We start from the raw sequence: 22,564 nt of genomic DNA on the forward strand, positions 1-22,564 counted from the left end.
GTGTTGGTGGTGCCGTTCCGTTCGGATGATGCTCGGATGACGCCGCCGGGGATACTGCGGTGGCGAAAGTTTATGCGAAGGAAGTCCACCTTCGCCGCCGCCTTGTCTTGAGGGGTCTCGCCGGAAAGCGCGCACCTTCTGCGACTTAACTTTGACAGTGGTCTCCGCAACTCACCGCAAACACTTGCACAGTCGGTTGGGCTACGCCGACGTTTACTTCATTTCCTACGGTGTCTTGAAACCCACCGGCGGCGAAGGCGCGCACAGGCACTTGCCGCTCCACTGACCGCGCACTCACCCGCACACCTCCGAATTCAACGGCGAGTTCGTCGCACAGCCGTTATGCTCCTTCCTATGTCAAAACGTCGAAACAACTCGTCCGGCACGTCAAAACCGTCTTCATGCACCCTCTTACACCGCTGCTCGCGCGGCCACCGGCCATGTAAACAACCGCCATTTTCTGTCTCGAGCGGTTTGAGACCACTCGTTCTAGTCTCAAAAAATCGTCTCAATCGGCTCGCATAATTAGGCAAGCAACGTCACCACTTCTGGCGCACTTCTGACGTCGGCCGGTGACGCAAAAAACCAATATGGCCGCTGGTCACGACCGACCAATAGGAACGGGGCAAATGAGACACTTTTTGAGACACTTTCCGATTGAGACGATTTTGAGCAACTCGTAATCGCGCCCCTGGTAAGCAGTATTAAACTCTCCTTTGATGCCATAGACGCGCATGCACTTAACGCCGCTCCCTTTTCAGTGTGCGTAGACTTGCTGTGAACCACGGGTGCGCCGAGATGAAAGGCTTAACGAGAACAGCAAAACAGCAAAGGCTTCATTGTGGTCCGGTGGAGCCAACTCACACAGCAGGCATGAAGTAAGTATCTGAGAAATTTGTTGTTGCATGCGGCTGAAAAAAAGAGTGTGGCACTGCAGTCGTGGCTGTTACGCTAACATGTACAGCTGGAAGTACGGTCAGTTCTTCTAGGGACCAAATTTTCTTCATGCGTTCACGCCCCATGAATATGGAAAAGCTGTACAGGCAATGACAGGTGAAAATACACAGCCTTGGGGTCTGTGAATTTTTGTTACGTTATTACGAACAGTGCTGAGAACCGTGCCCTAATCGGTTGCTTCCTTTCCTGTGTTTTAAGAGGGCCTTGTTATGCAAACAATGCAAGCGATTTTATTCTTTTCAGTCATAGCACAGGACATGGCGACGCCTTAGCGCTCACGGAGATTAGCTAAACTGTTACATTTTCCGAGTTGGTGGCATCTTAACGTTGCAGCGATTTTCGGCAGCGGACATGAGGTTTCAACCATACTGAACGCTGCCTTTTCTGGATGGTTAGGCGTCTAGTTCCAAAATGTGGTATCTTGTAAGCTCTTCGCATTTGAAAAATGTTAAAAGAAGTTTCCACTTCGCGTGCAGTTTCCGAACACATTCCATTATGTGAAACTCGTGGAGGCAAGCGTTCCGGTTCAGACTGCTGATCCCAGGAAGGCAGCGAAAGAAAAAAAATAAAGCTTACGCCAGTGTACGAGATCCCCTGCTCGTGCTGGACGTAGTACATTGGCGAAAGCAAGCATTTCCCAGAAAAACTGAAGCAGCACAAAGCGGATGCCAAACAAATGAACAAGGAAGGAAGGGCGGGTTGACAAGACTGACTTCGAGGGAACTATCCTTGCATCAACTGTCTACGATCAGTGACCCGGCGGATGACTAACCGAAGGCTTAAAAAAGGCATGCTGTGACTCACTCGCAGTCACACCTGCTGAAAGAACCAAGAAGATTCCCAAACATGTTTTTTTTTTCTGGTTGGCGTTCTTTCCCGAAAGTATATTCCTTTCCCAGCCATAGACCTGTGTAGAATGTTTTCTTTTGAACCCTGGCCACGAATGTGAGGGCAAAGCTTAACAGAAGACAGGTGGCGGCGGGAGGGTGGGTCTGGTGGTAGCTTTCTATTCCTAACAATGCCTGCTATGTCAGTCACCCTTGCCCTGCTTTTGGCCTATACACAGAATGAGGACGTCCTGAAAATGTGTAGCTGCGGGCTCTCCTATCAAGGAAATTGCATGTAAGCTTGCGCTGCGTGTATGCAAAGCGCTGTCTTTTGTTTGCATGTTTTGATTTCAGTAATTGCTTCTGATATGGTGCCTGAAAAGCATGAGGAACCTCTGACAAGTGAAAAAAAATTATATCTCGAGGCCTCTTTCGGTGCAGGAACGCAGCCAAAGGCAGCGCGAATGCGCAAGTGCCTCAGTAAGACCATTTTATTTTTTTCAGTTTTATGCTTTGCGGAAAAAATGTTCCCTATCGATGCTGCTTCCCATTCGCCGTATTGCCTTAACGTTTACGAAAGCGGCTCTCTGGAATTTGTGATTCCCTGAAAACCGCGTTTAGCCGCTGTCATCCGACAGCGTACAGGTATGTATTAGCTAGTTGATTACCTACTATGTTCTGCTAGCTAATCTTTTGTCATGAAAAACGTTTAAACTTGAATAATACCTACTTTATTGAAAAGTGCACTCTGAACGGCTTTGGGACGTTGACTTCTACACTTGAAGCACGTCATACTTGAAGCTTAGAGGTGCAATTCCACTGATGCATTTGTTTTTCTAATCTTTCTTTCAGAAGGAGCCTGTATGTTGACAGCGAAGCATTTCAAGGTTCCCTCCTTGCTTTCAAGTGTGGCATCTCTATTTTCATTCCTTTGGGTATTTAAATTATGTACCCAAAGACAGCGTGGGTTAAGGCACTCTTCTTTTCTACAGGGGCCAAGACGTTGGTTCTCTGTAACCGTCGAAAGCAAGCTGCCGAACACATGTCTCAAATGTTTTGTACCCAATAAAATATTGTTTGAAATAAATCACTGTAAGTTCATCGACGCATTTATCCTGGAATATCAAGCCCTAAAATGAGCCTTCCATACGAATACTTTATTTCAAATCGGCTTCCGCATCAAGTGAAGTAATATACTCACCTGGGAATCATAAATGTAACCCTATAGTAAGAAAAATTTCTCCAAAAATTTCCTGTCAAAACTACTTAAAAGGAACAGGCACGTACTCCTGAAATGTACTATAAAAGTAGCTGCAAAGGAGTATATAATACTTCTATTAATTGCCATGCTAACTCCTTTGTGATCACAACTTTACTCCTAAATAAACTCCCGTCTGCAGAGCGGTAACACTTTACTCCTTCTAGCACTCCGAAAGTATCCCTTCAAGCAGAGGAGTAGACGATATACTCCTATTCTGAGGAGTATAAAAACCCCTTTTCGGGAGTGCGCTACGCGATGAGCCATTTACTCCTATCCGGGTGTTTTTCGGTTTGCAGTGTGGTTAAACCTGGAGTATTGCGAAAGCAACGAGGAGAGAGAGAGAGAGAGAGAGGCAGCGGAGAGCGCGCCGCCGCGGCGGTGGCCTCGGCACGCTAGCTATGCGCCTCTACTGCGCGTGCGCAACTGGCGAGCGCGGCGGCGGCACCTCACCCGCGCAGCGACGGCGACGTTCGCCAGCTGTGCGCCGTCTTCGCGCATGCGCAGTATGGCCTTGCGTCCGCTGCGCGAAATTGCTCGGTGACTCGTGTAGTTTTGCTTTCGCAAAAAATTCTCCGTGCCCACGCACCCGCGCATCCTTGCCGCCGCTCCTCAGCGTCATGTCTCGCTCACTTGCAGCATGCAATATTTTGTCACGTGAAGCGTCCTCGCGCTTTCACTAGGGGCAGGCCGGGGCTCCGCCGTCCGGTGCCCGACGGCGATGTAGAGCAGGAGCCAGCAGATGCGGCCGCCCAATTTCGGCGAGTAATCTGTCCAAACACACCGCCCTGAATCAGCTGCCGACCCGACGCATTCGCTTGATCGAGGGAAACGCCGGGGTCAAGAAAGTGGCCTGAAAAATCTCCCGTCGGCAGCCCCTAAATGAGGTCGCCCTGACGTTTCAGCACGAAAGGGTCCATTTCCGGTGGATCTTGTGGGGCTTTAAATTGGGGAGATAAATACGCTCTCCCCGTTTAACCGCGGCTTACACAGTTCAAAACCGCGCGGACCGCACCCCGTGGTCCGAGCTCTACCGAGCGCACGCCAACCGCGGCGCGCCTTGCTCTGACATAACACAGGAACGACGCACTGGCTGACACAAACAAGGCATTTATTGCTACAACAAAATACATTGAGGAATCGAGGATGACCGACTCACCAGCACGATTTGGAGTGAACATTCGCCCACGCTATTGCAAAGGGGAAAACTCCGAGGCCGGACGGGAGAGCTAGCGGGAGTATGTTCCTACACGAGGTGACCGCGGCGAAGAGTGGAGCGTCGCGCGACACGTCCGCGTAATTCCCCGATGCCGAGCAGAAGAGAGCAGTCTCTCCCCCGCGCACGCGCAGCAAAACGCCATCCGTGGCGCTGGTGTCGCTGCGACGCGGGCGCCGTCCCCTGTTTAACTAACAGGGCAGGCCGCCCGCGTCGCAGCGACACAACAGTAACACAACTGAGGAGGGTGCCTTGCGGGGCAGCTAACCACAGTTCTGATGCAATGCAGGATAGCGAACCACAGGGAGCGAGTGCGTCCCCACAATCTTCACGTGGCGCCATGTCCATAAGTTCGGTGGTGTGTCGTCGTGCAAAAGTTATCAGGACACCGCGTACATGGCAAGGGCCACCCTTCCTCTAATGGCTGTATGGAATGAGAGCCATCTTGAAATTGCAATGAGTGCGGCGAAGAGACTCTCCCAGTTTCTGTTGAGGTTGTATAGAATGTATCCGAACCCAGCCTTCCACTTTCTCTTATCACCGAAATTTAACACCCGACGGCACTCCTCTCCTGGTGGAACGAGTGTCGACTTGTCCGCGAATTCGTCAAGCAGTGCCCGAACCCCAACTCTAACCCTCGCCTGCAGCTGTAGTCCGCCGTGGTAAACATATAGAGATGATATCGCAGCTAGACAAAGGGTCAAGGAGAGAGCTGTGTTTCACATAGCGACAACACTGTTATTCCCCTGGTCTTCACTGGAATGAAAGGCTATCAAAATGAGAGGACGCCCATTGGTGGAGGTTTCCTGTTGAATGTGTGCTTAACCAGCACCGCTGTCCAAGCATGTGTGCTTCATCTGGTGCACTGCTCAGTACTAAAGCGGACTGGGCACAATGGAAGATGTGGTTTTCATAATAGTACAGATGATAGGCCGCATACACCTTTCCTAAGGATATCTTGTATCGTCAACATGTAATCTTATGGACGCCCCTTCCTTAAAATTCTTTATGAAGGGCATTCGTCACTGGCAGCTTTCCACACCACCTCGAATGTAGAATGACAGTCAGATGTTTGGTACTGCGCCTAATAAATCACCAGCGTGGCACATTGACATCGCGCTGGAACTAAACATTCAATGTAAACCTTTTTTTTGAAACTTTTATTTCTTCATGCTGTCTGTGTTTTTGGCCTACGCGGATCATAGAGAGCAGACTGCGAGCTGCATGTTATTAATTTCACAGGCAGTTTCTTTCGCATTCCTCCTGCTCTTGGAAATTGTTGCAGTTTGGGCAGCATCCTCCCCATTTGAAGGGCTCGCATTTCCTGGTCGTAGAGTTGAAATAGTACTTCGGCTCAAGCGCCTTGCATGGTCCAACTCTTTGAGGTTCCTCGCAACCTGCATGGAAGAGTCACCAAGATCTCGGCATAACTCCACAATTTTGTCATGAACGCTCACACACATATTTCTTTCCTGATCCCGCTCTACATCTTCCATGGTAAGGCCCTGAAGAAACAGAGTCCATGCTTATTGCAGTGGCGTGCCACTGCTTCTGTATAGCGGTATCATGTTATTGGTTAAAAATATATAATTGCCTTTTGATTTGTCGTTTTTAATTCACTCTGTTACTTCCCACCAATGCTACACAGTTTCAATACTTCAGCAGGATTAATTAGGCTCTTCTGCATAAATAAAGGCAGCTGGAAATGATCAATTTAGCGCTGCAATCAAATATTTTGTACATTTTATGAAGCTAAGGAGACCCCCTATTTCCTAAACATTGTTTTGGCTTGATTGTTTTTAGTAGAACCTGCTTTTTATTCGGCGACAAGTATCAACAAACGAGATTGGGATGCAAAACTTAAAGTGCGCAAAAGTTTTTTGCGCTTTTCGGTGGTTAGCTAGGTATCCGCAGAGCGAGCATTGCATATGAAGAATTCTATGATACGGTTATGAAATCGCCTATTGCAAACTTGCCTGAATACGTAACTAGAAACAGGTAAGAATTTTAAATGGCGCATAAAACGTACAGTATAAAGTAATCTACGTAGTATGTATAGTATTTGTTTAGTATATAATATGTACATCCTTGTTTTTTTCGGGATTTTAAACTCCCAAGCCTGTCAACCAACCAATTATCCGTGGTTGTAATATTAGGAGATTGTGCCGACATGTTTGTTTGCTGAAAACATTCCATGAAAACTGTTAATCACGAATTCTGCACAGGTTTGCACATGCTTGTGTGCAAGGAGTGGCCGCCTTCTGCTTTCCACACTTCTTATTTAGCATTCTAGTTTCGATAAGCGAGTTTGTGCTTCGTCTTCAACCCCTTTATATGAAGTAATGGTAGAATTTCTTCCCCATCCCCTCAACACACACGCTCCCGAAGTGCCAGTGTACTTCTTGTTTTGCACACAGATATTCTGTATGACCTGAGCAACATTGATTAGCTCGAGAAAGTAGAGATAATTCTAACACAGAAACCATATAGCAGAGAGATATAAAACTCGAACACATACCGTCTGGATAGGTGCATTTTGGAGGGTCCTCTGAAAGAAGAAATTCATAATTTTTTTTGGAATTAGATCAAGCTTTGCGTTGTACTTTTCTGTAAACAAATGAAAACTCGCACAATCAGCTAAGTAGAGCAAACTTTGTAGAGCACGAAATTTTTTAAACATTTTCAAACGCAAAAAGACTACTGAGTTGGTGGAGCGCATATCTACCTAAATACCTGAGCATCATTCACATACTTCACAAAACTGGCGTTCTGTATTCTGGGACTCCTCGGGTATGGCTGCGCCAAGAGATTTGCGGCGGTCCGGGGATTCCTTGTAGGTGTCAGCTGTTCATATTGAGCTTCACATATCCTACACTATGCTTTAGTGTGCATATACGCGTATATATATATATATATATATATATATATATATATATATATAGATGAAGTGACAATTATTGTAGTTTTCTAGCAGGGTTAGGCCGCTACAGTGGTGCAGATTAGCTTTTTTAAATGATCCAGACGTGCACAGAACTGTAAAGCGGAAACATACTATGAGCGGAAAACATGGAGAAAAGCACAAGGGAGAGACGGAGTACGCAGACGACGGAGAAAAAATGTAAAGGAATGAGCAGGAACGGGGATGGAGGATTAGCGGTAGCGCTATGAAGGAGAAACTGGACAGGAAAAGCGGCAAATGAAAGCCAAAGGCGCTCCTTCAACGCCGCATTGGAAAGGCGTCGGCGCTGAGCATACGGTGGTGACGGTGGCGGGTGTAAAAAAGTGTTCCCATGAGAAGATTGTTAAAGGGCTAACAAAGTGACTACATGTGATCCTTTAGAGCGTGTGGAGGCGGTGAATAAGGTAACGGTGTCGAAGTAAGAGAAGAATTTTAAGGCTTGGTTTTCAGCTTTGGTACACAGATGAACACCTCGGAACACCGTTTGGACGAAAACACGATGCTCCTCGTAATGATAATGATACGCATCTAACTGAAGAGGTATGAGGCAGTCCCAAGGCTGGGACGCATGTCTAAGGTACGAAGTTTTCTCCCGGCTGCGTGTTCTGTGTCAGCCTCCATGCTTACTATCTCAGAGGCTGCTCGACTAGAGGGTGACGGGGAGAGCGTATTTGTGGTGCCAGCAACTACCCCAGCCTCTGTTCGAAGTGCCCTGGACGGTGAACCTGCCATAAACTGCACTCGAACAGCAAGTGTTATTTGTGCATTGTGCAGTGCGTGTATCCTTTCCAGTGTTTTGTGGCGTGCCCAGAGTGCGGTTACCGTACATCCTTGTCGGTTATGACTCATTCGGCGCTGAAAAAGCCCGCGTAAAATATTTACAGCATTTTTTGCTTTAGGATTTCATTTGAGGTACTACGGCGGGTCCATTTTAGCAGGCTTTTCTCAACCCCTACATATACTGGTATGAAACAATAAATATGCGTGCTATCCAGTCGAAATATCAGTAAACTTTTTTCCACTTAAAACAGTGCGCAGGGACAGGACAAAATCGAGAAACAACTAGACACAGTCCTGTCCCTGCGCACTGTTGTAAGTAGAAAAATGAACCAACTGGCCCGCTACTTCCCATGATCAGTAAACTCCTGTTACCTTTTAGAGTGTGCGTCTGCATAATTTGTCATTACGTATACATACATATATGTGAGGTTAAGAAACGCTTCGTTTACGAAGAGAATTATTTCGGTTAGACGTTTTCAACAGAGCTTGTCCTTTTTCAAGACTCTGGATAATGAACGCCGTGGAGCCGAGACTCGAACCGTCGAAATGGTTGAACGAGTTTTTCGTTTGTGAATCCTCAAATATGGCCCATGTGGTCAGGTGGCGGAAGCATCAACTAGGTTAGAACACGTACAACTTTCCGAGAGGACACACCACCATCAAATCGCTTTATGGTGCATTTGTCTTGAAAACTCTTTCATCTCTTCAAAAATGCAGATTTCGTGCGTAAGTGGGATTTAAGCTCGTCTTGTTTTTATGTTTTCGCATTATGTTCTTTATTTTCTTCGCCTATTAGCAAGTGGAAGATTTCTCAGAGTATTTTGGATGGTTTCGGTACTCAGCAATAGAATGCACAGTAACAAGCAATACAGGTAGCGGAAAACTAAGCACCATTACATCAACACCACGCGATTAATTCCTTACTTATTACCGATTATTGAATATTTGGTACTTCTATCGGGTTATAGTTATATGAGATATTCAGAGCGGAATGAATTCTACGCTCATTGATTGCTCAAATTCGTTGTCTGTAACATTTATTTTTCGTCTCTCTGATCTTCTCAGTCATGTTATTTTTCATTGGTCTTTGAATATTGTTGCACCTTTCCTGACTGATATTCATACCAAGAAAACGCATTTGAGGAGCGATATAGGACGTTCCGCTTTTCAAGCGTTCCATCTTCTGTGGATTATTCAGCCAGAAAATAAAATAGTGGTCATGAGAAAAAAACATTGCACTTGAATGATGAGTTTTCGATAAAGTTTCTCAGTGCTGATAATTTACAAGACTTTTCCCGTGCAATGCCTTTTTCTTCTCAAATGCGGACAAAATACAATCTATGGAAACAAAATCTTACCACAGTCTTGGCAACTTGCAAGGGCAGCGAGGAAAACTGCCACGATGACTGAAGAGAATACTGCGTTCATGGCTTCAGCTGCAAGAATTCAAAACCCTGGCGAAAAGCCTCATCTTTTATACACTGAAGGAGCGTCCTCGTAAAAAGCAAGAAGCGCATATCACGAATAAAATCAAAATGTTTCTTTATGGGTGGTATACCTCCGCTCTGTTTTCCCACGTGCGACAGGGTGCAACCTTTATCGCTGTGGGTTTTTTTTCGCTTCTAATACCAAAGATACAGAGAGATGTAGCCAGTAGTTCTTTCAACCCCGAGCAAAATGTCAAATTCAACAGCAACATAGCACGTGGGGTAATAACTTTAGAGGGAAGTGAGCACTGCTTCAATGTCAAAGCCCTATTTCTTTACCTGGTAGATGTAAAGGAATATTTCAGTAACATAGCCGATATTACTGTGTTTAAGCCATTTCAGCCTCGATGAGGTCAACGTGGGGGCACATGAACTGTAAATAGAATGAACATAGACTGTTGCCCAAGGGCTTTGAACTTAGAGCCAAGTGAAGGTTACGATACTGTCGTTGATAACGTGGCCGCTCCTCGGCCATGTTTCGCTGCTCCAGCCTTTCCTCTGTGGGATTCACGAGAACCACGCGGCGCCTAATAGCGCGCTTTGCTGGTGCGCGAGGTAGATACGGTGACTACAAAATTCGTAGATGATCTGAACATAATGCTTGGGTGAGGTGTCTGAGGTAGAGGCGCGAGAGCAATGATAGCGTTTATTGTTGTCAAAACATAAATCAACTACAGCCCGCTACATTTTGCGGCTTACACAAGCACGCGTCGAGTTCACAGTATGGCGCCCAGTCTCAAGGTGGGACACAGGGTTTGCAATGAACACCTGCTGCCATGTGTCGAGTAGCTCGTCAAGTAATAATGGGGACCGCGGTGAGCTGCCACCTTACTTCCAGGTTCATTTTTCTGATCAAAGTTGATGTTGATTCGCCATTCCAGAAGTAAGGAAGTCAAGGCTAGCACTAGGCATGGACACCAGACAAGCAATCAAGTAACAGGAACATTAGGCATGGCAGCAGGCAAGCAAGAAAGTAATAGGAACACTTTGCAAAAAGAGTCAAGGGAAGCATGGAGCAATAAGAGAAGTAGTATCAAGAATCGAAAAGAGCACAGTGAACAGTGGATTTATTAGTGGGTCACGGCGACCAACGCACGCAGCGGTCAGGTCGTAGCAAGACGGCAGAACCAGCCGAAGGAAGCAGCTCCAGCACGAGCCTCGCGCCGGGACCACCAGCGATGATGACGAAGTGCGGAACCGCGGAGACGTCCTCTTCTTCTTCTTAAAATGGCCCCGGCGAGAAGGAATAGCCATCCTGGCGACTTACGGCGAAGAGACGACAGGCGGGTTGTAATACGGTTTGAGGCGACTAACGTGGACGACCTCGCGACCACGACCGCGGTGGTCCGAGGAAGGTGTAACTGGCTCAACGCGGTAGTTGACAGGAGACTTGCATTGAATGACGCGATAAGGGCCATGGTACTTGATGGAGAACTTGCTGTCGGCAGGAACCGAAAGCCAAACAAAAGAGTCAGTGGAGAACGTCGGAGCAGGCACGGCATTGTCGTGCACGTCTTTGCGGTGTCCTTGTGTGGCGGAGGTAAAGGTGCGGGCCAGTTGACGGCACTCTTCAGCCTTGTGAGCAAGGTCGGAGATAGTTGTGTCGGTAGGGTAAAATGGTGTCGATGGTACAGGATGGTTCACGGCCGTATAAGAGGAAGAAAGGGGACAAACCTGTCATCGCTTGATGGGCGGTATTATAGGCAGAAGTCACAAACGGAAGTACTTGATCCCTGTTGGAATGGTCAGACGAAACGTACATTGCGAGCATGTCGCCCAGAGTGCGATTGAAACGCTCCGTGAGGCCGTTTGTTTGCGGATGGTAGGCAGTAGTTACACGGTGTATGATTTGACATGCTCAGAGAAGCTCTTGAACTACCTCTTGCAAAAATACGGGGCTCCTGTCACTGAAGAGCTCCCGAGGTGCGCCGTGACGGAGGACGAAGTGGTGTAGAATAAAATAAGCGACGTCACGAGCCGTGGCCGTGGGGAGGGCGGCTGTCTCGGCATAACGGCTCAGGTGATCGACGGCGACGATTATTCATCGGTTACCTTCCGGAGTGCAGGGAAGTGGGCCATAAAGGTCAATGCCGATGCGGTCAAAGGGGCTAGCGGGGCATGGTGAAGGCTGCAGGGGACCGGCTGAGCGACAGGGTGAATCCTTCCGTTGCTGACAGGCATCGCACGATCGAATGTAGCGGCGGACAAAATTGCACATTCCACGCCAGTAGTAGCGCTGACGAAGCCGGTGATATGTTTTGAGGACACCAGCGTGAGCACTTTGCGGGTCAGTGTGATGATGGGCACAAACGTCGGAGCGGAGATGGCTTGGGATAACCAGTAACCATTTTCTGCCGTCAGGGTTGTAGTTTCGGCGATAAAGGAGACCATCCCGGAGGGAGAAATGAGAAGCTTGGCGGCGGTGAGCTCGGGGATATGCAGCCATGGTAGGCGCATTGATGAGATTGAACAGGGCAGAAATCCGAGGATCTCGGCGCTGCTCGGAAGGCATATCTGAGACTGTGAGAGTCGTCAGGGGAGGGTCTGGTGTGGGAACGGAAGGCAGGGACACCGGCGACCGAGAGAGAGCGACGGCGTCAGAATGCTTGTGGCCCGAGCGGTACACAACAAGGATATCATATTCCTGAAGGCGCAAAGCCCAGCGTCCGAGACGGCCCGACGGATCTTTGAGCGTAGCGAGCCAACAGAGGGCGTGGTGGTCTCTTATAACGACGAACGTGCGTCCGTACAGGTAAGGACGGAACTTGGTGATCGCCCAGGTGATCGCTAAACACTCTTTTTCGGTAACGGAGTAGTTTGACTCTGCTGTCGTGAGGGCGCGGCTGGCATAAGCGACGACGTATTTAGAAAAACCATGCTTGCGCTGGGTGATTACCGCACCGACGCCGACACCACTGGCATCAGTGTGGAGTTCCGTTGGAGCATCGGGATCGTAATGACGAAGTATGGGCGGTGATGTCAAAACTTTGCGGAGCTTCGCGAAGGCCTCGTCGCAGGCCGGTGTCCAAGAGGACAAGTTAGCGGGTCCATTCATGAGCTTTGTTAGTGGGGCGAAGATTGTAGCAAAATTACGTACAAAACGACGAAAGTAGGAACATAGGCCCACGAAGCTGCGCAGTTCTTTGAGAGAGGCCGGTTTCGGGAAATCAGCAACGGCGCGCAGCTTCACAGGATCGGGGAGGACCCCATCTTTACACACGACGTGGCCGAGGATGGTGAGTTGGCGGGCGCCGAAGTGACATTTTTTAAGGTTCAGTTCAAGGCCGGCACGAGCAAGGCAGGTCAGCACCTGGCGGAGACGATGCAGATGGGTAGGAAAATCAGGAGAGAAAACCACGATGTCGTCCAGATAACAAAGACAGGTCTTCCATTTGAGGCCACGCAGCACATTGTCGATCATTCGTTCAAATGTTGCTGGGGCGTTACAAAGGCCAAATAGCATAACGTTGAATTCGTAAAGCCCATCCCGAGTGATGAAAGCGGTCTTTGGGCGATCAGCTGGAGGCATGGGAACTTGCCAATAACAGGAACCTAGGTCAAGCGAAGAAAAAAATTCGGCGCCTTGCAAACAGTCCAATGCATCGTCAATGCGTGGGAGTGGATACACAGCCCGACGTGTGATTTTGTTGAGACGTTGATAATCTACGCAGAAGCTTATAGACCCATCCTTTTTATTGACAAGGACAACGGGAGACGACCAGGGACTAACACCGCGGTGGAGCACGTCGTCGATTTGTTCGGCTATGACACGACGCTCTGTACGTGACACACGGTGTGGGCGCTGGTGCAGACGCGTGTGAGTGCCTGTGTCGATGTGGTGGGAGACAGCCGTCGTCCCGCCCAAAGAGGCTTGCGGCATGTCGAATGAAGACCAAAAACGGTGCAACAGCTCAAGAAGCTTCTCGCGGTGGCGTGGCTCGAGGGCAGTATCAACAGAACAGGCGAGAAGATCACGCTGAAGCGGGTCAGAAGCCACATTAGTAGGGGTCAACGCATCAACTTCGCAAGCAGATGAACGGTCGGTAGCGTCGAGGTCAAATAGTAAGTCCAGAGGCTCAAAACGGCCAACACACTCTCCACGAAGCAAAGTAACGGCGTAAGAAAGTGTATTGAAGACCAGAAGTGTGTTGGCACCATTGCGCAAGTCAAGCACGGCGAATGGCAGTGAGATACGGTGGCGGCAGAGAGCAACGTCGGAAGGTAAGAAGAGAACGGTGGCGTCGGCGGTAGAAGCAGCAGAGAGACGAACGAGGACAGCGCTAACCGGTGAGATAGTAGTGTCCTGAGCGACATGAAGTTTCGGAACAACACAAGGACCCACGTCATCAAACGCAGCGGCGGATGGCAGAGCGCATGGCACGGAAAGTTCGACGTGAGGGCGAGCGCAGTCAATCGTGGCATGATGATGGGACAGAAAATCCCAGCCGAGAATGATATCATGAGAACAAGTGGTGAGGACGATGAATTCAATAAAATACAGGTTGTTCGCAATTACTACTCGGGTGGTGCAGAGAGCTGTGGGCTGAAGATGCTGTGCGGTGGCGGTACATAGCGACAAACCGGAATGAGGCGTCGTCACCTTGCGAGACAGCGGCAGAGTTTTTGGCTGATAACAGATACGGCGGCACCAGTGTCTATAAGAGCAAGCGTCGAAACACCTTCCACGATAACGTCAATAACGTTCGCAGGGAAAAGAGGACTTTGACGGTGAGCGGAGTACGCAGTTCGTGCCTCGGGAACTGCGGCGGTTAGTTTCCCTGCTCGGCTGAGGAAAGTCGGCGGCGCATGGGCGAAATGGAGCGGCGGCGGGGTGACGGTGAGCGACGAGACGAGGAACACTGGTGGTCAGAATGTTCAGGTGGCGGCCCCGGCGGAACTCGGAAGTAGGGCACCGAATAGGACATGCCCGTATATTCAGGCCCCGACAGTGACATGCGGCGTCGAGAATGGCGGGAGACCTGCCCGTGAATGCCGCAAGCAAAGCATATCGGACGGTTGTCCGATGTGCGCCATGGCGAGGTGGGCGGCGCAGCTCTACCAGTAGTGCGTGGCGAGCGCATGATGGCCGAAGGATACGCATACGCCGTGGGAGGTGCTGGGCGAGCCACAACTTCGGCGTAGGTGCGAGGCGCCGCCACAATGGGGTGCGGCGCGAAAGCGTCAGGATAACTCAGCGGCACAGCACTCGGGGCAGGTGGAGATAGGGCAGCCTCAGAAAGCGCCATCCGGGCAGCGACAGGAGTTGGAGGATGGCCGGAAGGAAGAGCTTCCGAGACCTGTCGCTGGATTTCATGTCTGAGCTGCGGCGCCAGAGAACATGATGGTTCGGGTAGAGAGGGTAGGAGAGATAGCTGGCGGGCAACCTCCTCGCGGACAAATTTCTTGATTTCGGCATTGAGGTAGGAGGAGTCGGGTTCCGCGACCAGTAAGGCGAGCGACGCGTCAGGAGGGTGGCGAACCAAAACGCGTTGCTTCCGTAGCTCGTCGAAACTTTCGCAAAGTTCGTATACCTTTGCGATGGTGGTCGGACTCCTAGCCACGGCCATGTTGAAGGCGCCATCATCGATGCCCTTCATGACGTGGCGAATTTTATATTCATCTGTCATAGATGGGTCCACTCGTTTACGTAAATCGACTATGTCCTCGATGTAACTGGTGAAGCTTTCACCGGTCATCTGCGCTCGCGAACGGAGACTCTGTTCAGCGCGAAGTTTGCGAACGGCGGGCGGCCGAATACTTCGTCAAACGTAGTTTTGAACACGGACTAGGTGGTGATGTTCGACTTATGGTTCCGATACCAGAGGTTTGCGACGTCAGTAAGATAGAATACGACGTTGTTAAGCTTCAGAGCGTCGTCCTACTTGTTGTGCCGGCTCACCCGTTCGTAGGCTGACAACCAATCTTCCACATGTTTGTCGCAGCTGCCACTAAAGATAGAAGAGTCGCGTTGACGAGAGGGACCAGAACAGCTGATAGGTGGAAGCAGGTCGCAGGAAGCAGGAAGCAGGGTTTGGGGCTGCTGGCTTCGGTCTTCCATGCGAACGGACACCGTGCGACTGAGGAGTTCCAGGGCGACTTCGCGGGTTGGGATCGTTGCACCCTCCACCAAGTGAACAGTGCATTTATTAGTGGGTCACGCCGACCAACGCACGCAGCGGTCAGGTCGTAGCAAGACGGCAGAGCCAGCCGAAGGAAGCAGCTCCAGCACGAGCCTCACGCCGGGACCACCAGCGATGACGACGAAGTGCGGAACCGCGGAGACATGCTCTCCTGCTTACAACAGAAACGAACAACTTTTCCTAATCCACTTCATTGTCCTAGAGATGGATAGGCACTCTGCTGCCTGATCGGACGAGTACCGTTTTTAGAGGTGACGAAGTTACAGTATCTAAACCATTAGGTGAACTTCTGGCCGACTACCCTAGTCTGTGGTGTTCGGAGGGCTGAGCACACGAAAGCACTTCTTGTTTATGAAGTGGAGACAAACTTAAAGATGCGTCCTCTATGCACTTCGCAGTCAGCGTTGGCAGGGAAAGTTTATGCGTCAGAACATGAGCCGTACTTGGCTGAACAGCGTGCTCAGTGGACCAACCTCAGATGTAGATGGCATAAATGTGGCAGGCATAAGACATTCGAACAGGCAATAGAGACCTTTTAACCCCGGAAGAAGAGTGCGGCATTCCCACCCACCACATATCAGAGAGCATACCGTAGCCTCTAAGCTTGTAACTAAGAAGCAGCAGTCAGCAGGCATTGGTTCTAATCTTTATTCTCGGCCCTCTTGCCTTTCCTCGAGAAGAGCAATATTCTTCTACTGTTGCCCCTTATTTCCTTCCGTTTTCACTCTACGCCGAGTCTAAAAGCATCGCCCCTCCTCGCGCTTTTTATCTTTGTTTATTCTTTCTTTGAATCAATAAGAAGCCTTGCCCTCTATTGTCTCTCTCAGCACTGCACTGAACGTCGGAAAACAAGAAATGCAATATTCGATTCCGCTGCCGCGTTTCGACGGAGACAAAACGCCCCAGGCACATGTGTGCAAGTGAGATGTCAGTGCACGTTGAAGATCTCCACGTGGTGGAAATCATTCCAGAGGCCTCCACTACGGCACTTGCATTTAAGCAGTAGCTTCACTACTAGAGGTCCCGAGATAAGACCGCCGTGCGTCGCCGATCACCTTCAAGGCTCAGCCAAGGTCAAACCTGCAATTTATAAGTTCGGAGAACCGGTGAATGATCAATAGTCATACCAATCAGTTGGACAGGTCAAGGGGACAAGGTCAATTGTCAAGGTCATTTCAAGGTCAAGTCGAGGTCAAATCGAGGACGCGTCAAGGTCTACCACAATCCGGTCACGTAATTGACCTTGGGCTCGCCGAGGAGCCTAAACGCGGCGTTTCCGTGACAGGGCGTACGTTACGTCATCTTTAACCAAGTCTATAAGAGAAGGAGCGTTGGCGCGCCTAGGAATAATACCCCTGTTACACGGGCACTTTAAAGGGCGTTAAGGAAAACGGCAGTTGGCCGTAACGGCCGTTAGGCGGAGTTACACGGCAGCGCCAGCGCCGTTGGAAATCCAAAGGTGATTGACATCAACGGAGCTCGACGGTCTCCGTTCCGCCGCCGTTTCCGTCCCTTTCGTCGGGAAGTAGGCAAGATGACAGCCCCCAGCAGCAACGCGTCCCCGCTGCAGGCAAGCGCGCCGGTGCAAAAACGCTTTGCGTGCAACGCGTCACTGAGGCATTTACTGATTAACTTGTGGCAGGACCACCTGGCCAAACTGCGAGCGCAAAAATACAACGCACCCGTGTACTCAAGAATGACGGCACTCTTCAATTAGCTCGCAAGTGAAGAATGTGGGCACGCTGTATGCGTGACTGTCAAGCAAATAAAGCACAAGATGGAGAACTTGGCCCAGGCTCACAAGTAAGTTACTATGAATTTATTAGTGATTTTTCAGCCGACATAGCGCCTTGCCAGGCATGTTCAATGAAATCTGGCGCCCCGCAGGGCCGGACGTGTGTTTCAATGCCATAGGCAACGCCGAATTTTGCTTGACATGAGCTCGAACGTGACTTTCTCTACGCTTCGGGCTGATTGTAATGTTCATGCAGCAATGCAGGAATAGCGTTCACTGCTTAGCGTAGTACAATTGGTTATAATATGTAGCCGTTTGCCGTAATCTAGGCATGGCCAGCGTAGCCTTACAGAACGTATTTGCGCCGAGAAGTCTGTTCGATCAGAAAGAAAAACGTACGTAGGCCAGACTAGACGCTGCTTGAACGATCGCGCACGGGAACATAGGTTATCGCTAACAACGTGGGAGGGATCTAATTTGGCAAAGCATTGCCTGTCCTGGAGTGACTGTCGGCCACGGCTTGATGAGATAAGAGTTCCGGGCAAGAGACGCGATTCAATCGCACGAGAAAAGTTATGGAAGCTTACTTCATAATGAAAAGAGGAGATGCATGGATAAGTGATTCTTCGATTGTACTATTCAATAATGAGGTAGCCTTTCTCGGTAAGATGATCTAAGTTTAGGCCTTGGTGTGTCACTGATTGCCACATGATGTATCCTTGCGCTGCTCATGCTCAAAGTGCATTCTTTCCTCCTTTTTCCTTTAAATACGTGCTGTGTCCTTTGAATAAAATCAGTTGTAAGTTTTCGCTCGTCCCGTACCCTGTATTGTGTGTGTTTGTGTTTCGTGCAACTGCCATGTCTGAAGTATTGAACCAAATAGGCCAACAACACGTTCTACATTCTCCCAAACTTATGTCTTGATATTGTCTATAGGCTAATAACTTGTATCTTCACTATCAGCTGATTTTGGTCGAAACCTATTGAGCTCGCATCGTAATTCAACAGCGTTGTCCTTGTTTCTTACCTCTTTGCCTGCTGTTTTAACTTACAGCATAAGGAGGTTCATTGTTCTTGGCAGCTTGTACTTGTGCTGAAAAAAAAATTCTTGTTCATTGCTTACGACATAAAGAAGTGACTCTTAGCTGTACTTTGCTTTTATTTCAGAAAGGAAAGCACTGCTGGCACTGGGTCGGCTACAACTCAGTGCCCATTTTACAAGCGGCTTCACGCCTTCCTTGGAAACCTTCCTCTGAATGATAGAAGCCTGGTACAGGAGAGCTTTCAGGTGCAACATTTGTTTATTTTGGTTGCATGTAAACACTTGAAATGGACTGACAATCCGAAATTGTTTATTTTTCTGGCCAAGTTTGTCGCCGGAGACGGATGGCAGCAAAGTTCAGAGAATTTCATGTTACTGAAACACATGGCATGAGCATAAGTAATTGTTGTGTTCAAGAGTACTAAAAATGCACAGATAACTTTAATAAGCGTCACAGTCTATGTAGCATCGAAATCATTCCCTAACATTTCCGACATACTGGATGGCACAATACTTATTACTTTTCTTGGAGTTAAAAAATAGATGCAGAAGAGTTGAAATCTGGGTTAGTTGGTACATTATACTTAAGAAAAACCAGCCAAAAAGACAGGGACAAAGGAGAGACGAGGCACACACAACGACTGGACTATCAACTGTGCTTTATTGAAAAAACAGCCAGTCTCCAAGAAAACCCAACAGAGCATGCGCAACTCAACGGCACCGCAAAACCAGCCCAAAAAATCAAGAAACGCGATCTCCTAAGATAGTCAAACTGCGGTGTCAACGGGACAAGTAACCTAATTCTTTCTGCATCAACGTGATAGAAGCCGTGCTAACACAGTTATCTCCATGATTGCTAATGTGAAATGCTTCGAGGATTTCCCGCTCAACCTTATCCTTGCCTCTACCGAGAAAGGTAACATTGGAAAACAACGGGTAGCACCCGCAATCGCGGCAATGGCGAGGCAAGTTTGCTCCGTCAGCCGGAGTCAGAGAGTTATGGTGCTCTCGTAGCCTTTCATTTATACACCGGCCAGTTTGACCGATGTAAACTTTTTCGCATGTCAGCGGTATCTTATAAACCACCCGTGTCGCACAAGGAACATAGCAGTTTTGATGCCGCGTCGAACAAACAGGTGGTCTAGTTCTGCCACGCGCGACACGTGAACAAAGGCTTGAAAGTTTGCAAGGAGCAGAAAAGACAACATTGACACCTTGTCTTGCAGCAACTTTTTTGATATTGTGGGAAGCCCCATGCACATAAGGCATCACCTCAAATTTTCTTCTTTCAGCCCTAGTAGGGTCAGCCACCTTTTCGTCACGGCTCTTAATTCTTTGCAGCAACGACTCTGCCACAGCATTCAAAAGCGGTTTTGGGAAACCGGAAAGCGTTTGCAAGAGGCCGGTTTCCCAAAACCGCTTTTGAATGCTGTGGCAGAGTCGTTGCTGCAAAGAATTAAGAGCCGTGACGAAAAGGTGGCTGACCCTACTAGGGCTGAAAGAAGAAAATTTGAGGTGATGCCTTATGTGCATGGGGCTTCCCACAATATCAAAAAAGTTGCTGCAAGACAAGGTGTCAATGTTGTCTTTTCTGCTCCTTGCAAACTTTCAAGCCTTTGTTCACGTGTCGCGCGTGGCAGAACTAGACCACCTGTTTGTTCGACGCGGCATCAAAACTGCTATGTTCCTTGTGCGACACGGGTGGTTTATAAGATACCGCTGACATGCGAAAAAGTTTACATCGGTCAAACTGGCCGGTGTATAAATGAAAGGCTACGAGAGCACCATAACTCTCTGACTCCGGCTGACGGAGCAAACTTGCCTCGCCATTGCCGCGATTGCGGGTGCTACCCGTTGTTTTCCAATGTTACCTTTCTCGGTAGAGGCAAGGATAAGGTTGAGCGGGAAATCCTCGAAGCATTTCACATTAGCAATCATGGAGATAACTGTGTTAGCACGGCTTCTATCACGTTGATGCAGAAAGAATTAGGTTACTTGTCCCGTTGACACCGCAGTTTGACTATCTTAGGAGATCGCGTTTCTTGATTTTTTGGGCTGGTTTTGCGGTGCCGTTGAGTTGCGCATGCTCTGTTGGGTTTTCTTGGAGACTGGCTGTTTTTTCAATAAAGCACAGTTGATAGTCCAGTCGTTGTGTGTGCCTCGTCTCTCCTTTGTCCCTGTCTTTTTGGCTGGTTTTTCTTAAGTAAATTAAAAAATAGGGCGAGATAGGTAAGGATGGTTATGTTACAAAAGGGTACCAGGGTAGGCTGTGTGCTTTAGGGTGTACCAAAACTGTTTTAGAGAAAACGGCAGCTATTGCATAAAATTCTGGTATGTTGAAATCTTTCTGCACGTTATGTGTACCACTTCCACTCATCATGCAACGCAGTAATAATCAATTAGAAGCAACATTCGGTAACTTTCCGTTCTTCTTCTTAAGCTGGACATGGTGGAACGGCTGCCAGAGGGTGCTGAGATTATTGCCTCACAGCCACCCTCAGAAGCGCCGAGCAGCCTAGACATCACAAATGTCGAGGCCTCGACCAACGAGGAGTTGACCAGTCTGGCCTCGACCAACGAGGCATCGACGAGCCAGGCATCACCACCTGCTACCTCAGCCGAGCAAGGCCACACACGGAAAAGGCGACAGCCGACATCATCAATGGAGAAGGTTGTGCTGCTGCTGGAAAGGCAAAAAAACCGTGCCAGAAGGATGCCCAAAAAAGAATATAAGTTGGCCAAAAAGACGGTCAGTCTCCAGGAGGAGGCGAATGACATTCACCGCGAAATGGTGAGCGTTATTCGCCAGTACTTTGAAGGCCGGCAGGAGCGTCAGCCTCACTGTCCAGAGAACGGTGAATAAAAGACCAGTGTGCACACGTGTTCCAAAAATTGCCACAAACTTGCCGAGTCTTTCACGTTCTGTTCATTGTTCACAATTGGATGCATAAAACAAAGCTTTTCAAAGTAGTCATGGCTTCAATGAACAAATGTGCTTCGCCAAAGCACGTCGGGCACTTTCACCTGACGAGCTCACTGCGTTGCTCACACAAACAGTATGCGGAAGCTCCCCGGCTGCTGCTTCAGCACTCCACTGTGTGTCGCACTGATCACGCATGTGTTCCCATACATTGTGGAGGATGCAACAAGCTCGCACAATGCTGTTGACATTTTTAATATGATACTCAATCAACTTCAAGACCCTGAATCTAGACTTCAATCTCCCAAAGGCATTCTCAACAACACGCCTCGCTTTTGAGAGAGTGTAATTGAACGTTTGCACTGTAGGGTTGCTTGCACTCACGTGAGGGAAAGGCTTCATCAAGTGACGCTGCAAAGGAAAGGCCTGGTCACAGAGGAGGACCACTCCTATCGGCATTCCGTCAATATTTAAGTTGTTAGGGTGAAGAGATAACTTCCTACTAGGTCCGGTAGTATCGAGCCTCTGTACACTGCTGCGTCATGATTGCGACGTGGAGACCCTACATTAACAAACATGAACTTGTAGTTGTGGTCTACTAGACCACAACTTGTAGTTGTGGTCTACAACAGCAAGCAAAATTATGCTGTACCAGCCCCTGTAGTTGTAATAGTCCTGCGCGTTTTCTTTGGGTGACGAGACTTTTATATGGCAACCGTCCATCGCGCCAAAGCCCTGCGGAAAGCCTGTGCAGGCTTCGAACTGTCGCACGTGATTTCTAACACTGTTCAGTGACGGAAACCGCACAACCTGGTGCTCGAGAACATCTACGACAACGTCAGAAAACTCGCGGAAGATCAGGTTCACGGATGGCCTGCCCACGCCGAAAAGATACGCCACAGTCCTTTCCTCTGCCGATGTGGCGAGTCTGTACAGAGAGAGGGCGACGCGCTGGTGTAGGGGTGTGCAAGCTCGCATGTTCGTATCCTCCCGTGCTAGTGAGCGACACGAGCTCACGATGTATGCAAATGTGGAACGGGTCACGCGAAAGTTGGCCTTAAATTCTTCATTCGACAACGTCGGCACGGTGGTGTTGTACCAAGACGGTGGTCTGGAAAGCGTCCACACACTCCTTTGCCTGGCATACATCGCCCCAGCGAGCGCAGCGAGGCTGCGACACCGCCTCTCTGCGGCCCACCGCTTCTTCTTGACAGACGCTTTCTGAACGCGTACAGCTGGCAGT

General features: G+C 49.0%; 1 protein-coding gene, 1 long non-coding RNA gene and 1 pseudogene across 2 annotated transcripts; 2 read left to right on the top strand and 1 right to left on the bottom strand.

Moving 5' to 3' along the window:
• The first annotated feature begins 698 nt into the window (after positions 1–698).
• On the top strand, positions 699–2,874 carry LOC149324853 (uncharacterized). Its single transcript, XR_016286654.1, has 2 exons — positions 699–878; positions 2,637–2,874. It is a non-coding gene; the product is annotated as an uncharacterized LOC149324853 (long non-coding RNA).
• Positions 2,875–5,494: 2,620 nt separating this feature from the next.
• LOC149324854 (kunitz-like toxin PcKuz1) lies at positions 5,495–9,425 on the bottom strand. Its single transcript, XM_089565221.1, has 3 exons — positions 9,356–9,425; positions 6,777–6,806; positions 5,495–5,655 (listed from the first exon to the last, which is right to left on the bottom strand). Exons 1-3 carry the CDS (start codon positions 9,423–9,425, stop codon positions 5,495–5,497), a joined length of 261 nt encoding a protein of 86 aa, XP_089421347.1.
• A 7,895-nt stretch (positions 9,426–17,320) lies between these two features.
• LOC149324855 (uncharacterized) lies at positions 17,321–21,264 on the top strand (annotated as a pseudogene).
• Positions 21,265–22,564: the final 1,300 nt, after the last annotated feature.

The sequence above is a fragment of the Amblyomma mixtum genome, unplaced genomic scaffold, assembly GCF_055824585.1.
Source record: "Amblyomma mixtum isolate Tamu unplaced genomic scaffold, ASM5582458v1 scaffold_13, whole genome shotgun sequence".
Lineage (NCBI taxonomy): Eukaryota > Metazoa > Arthropoda > Arachnida > Ixodida > Ixodidae > Amblyomma > Amblyomma mixtum.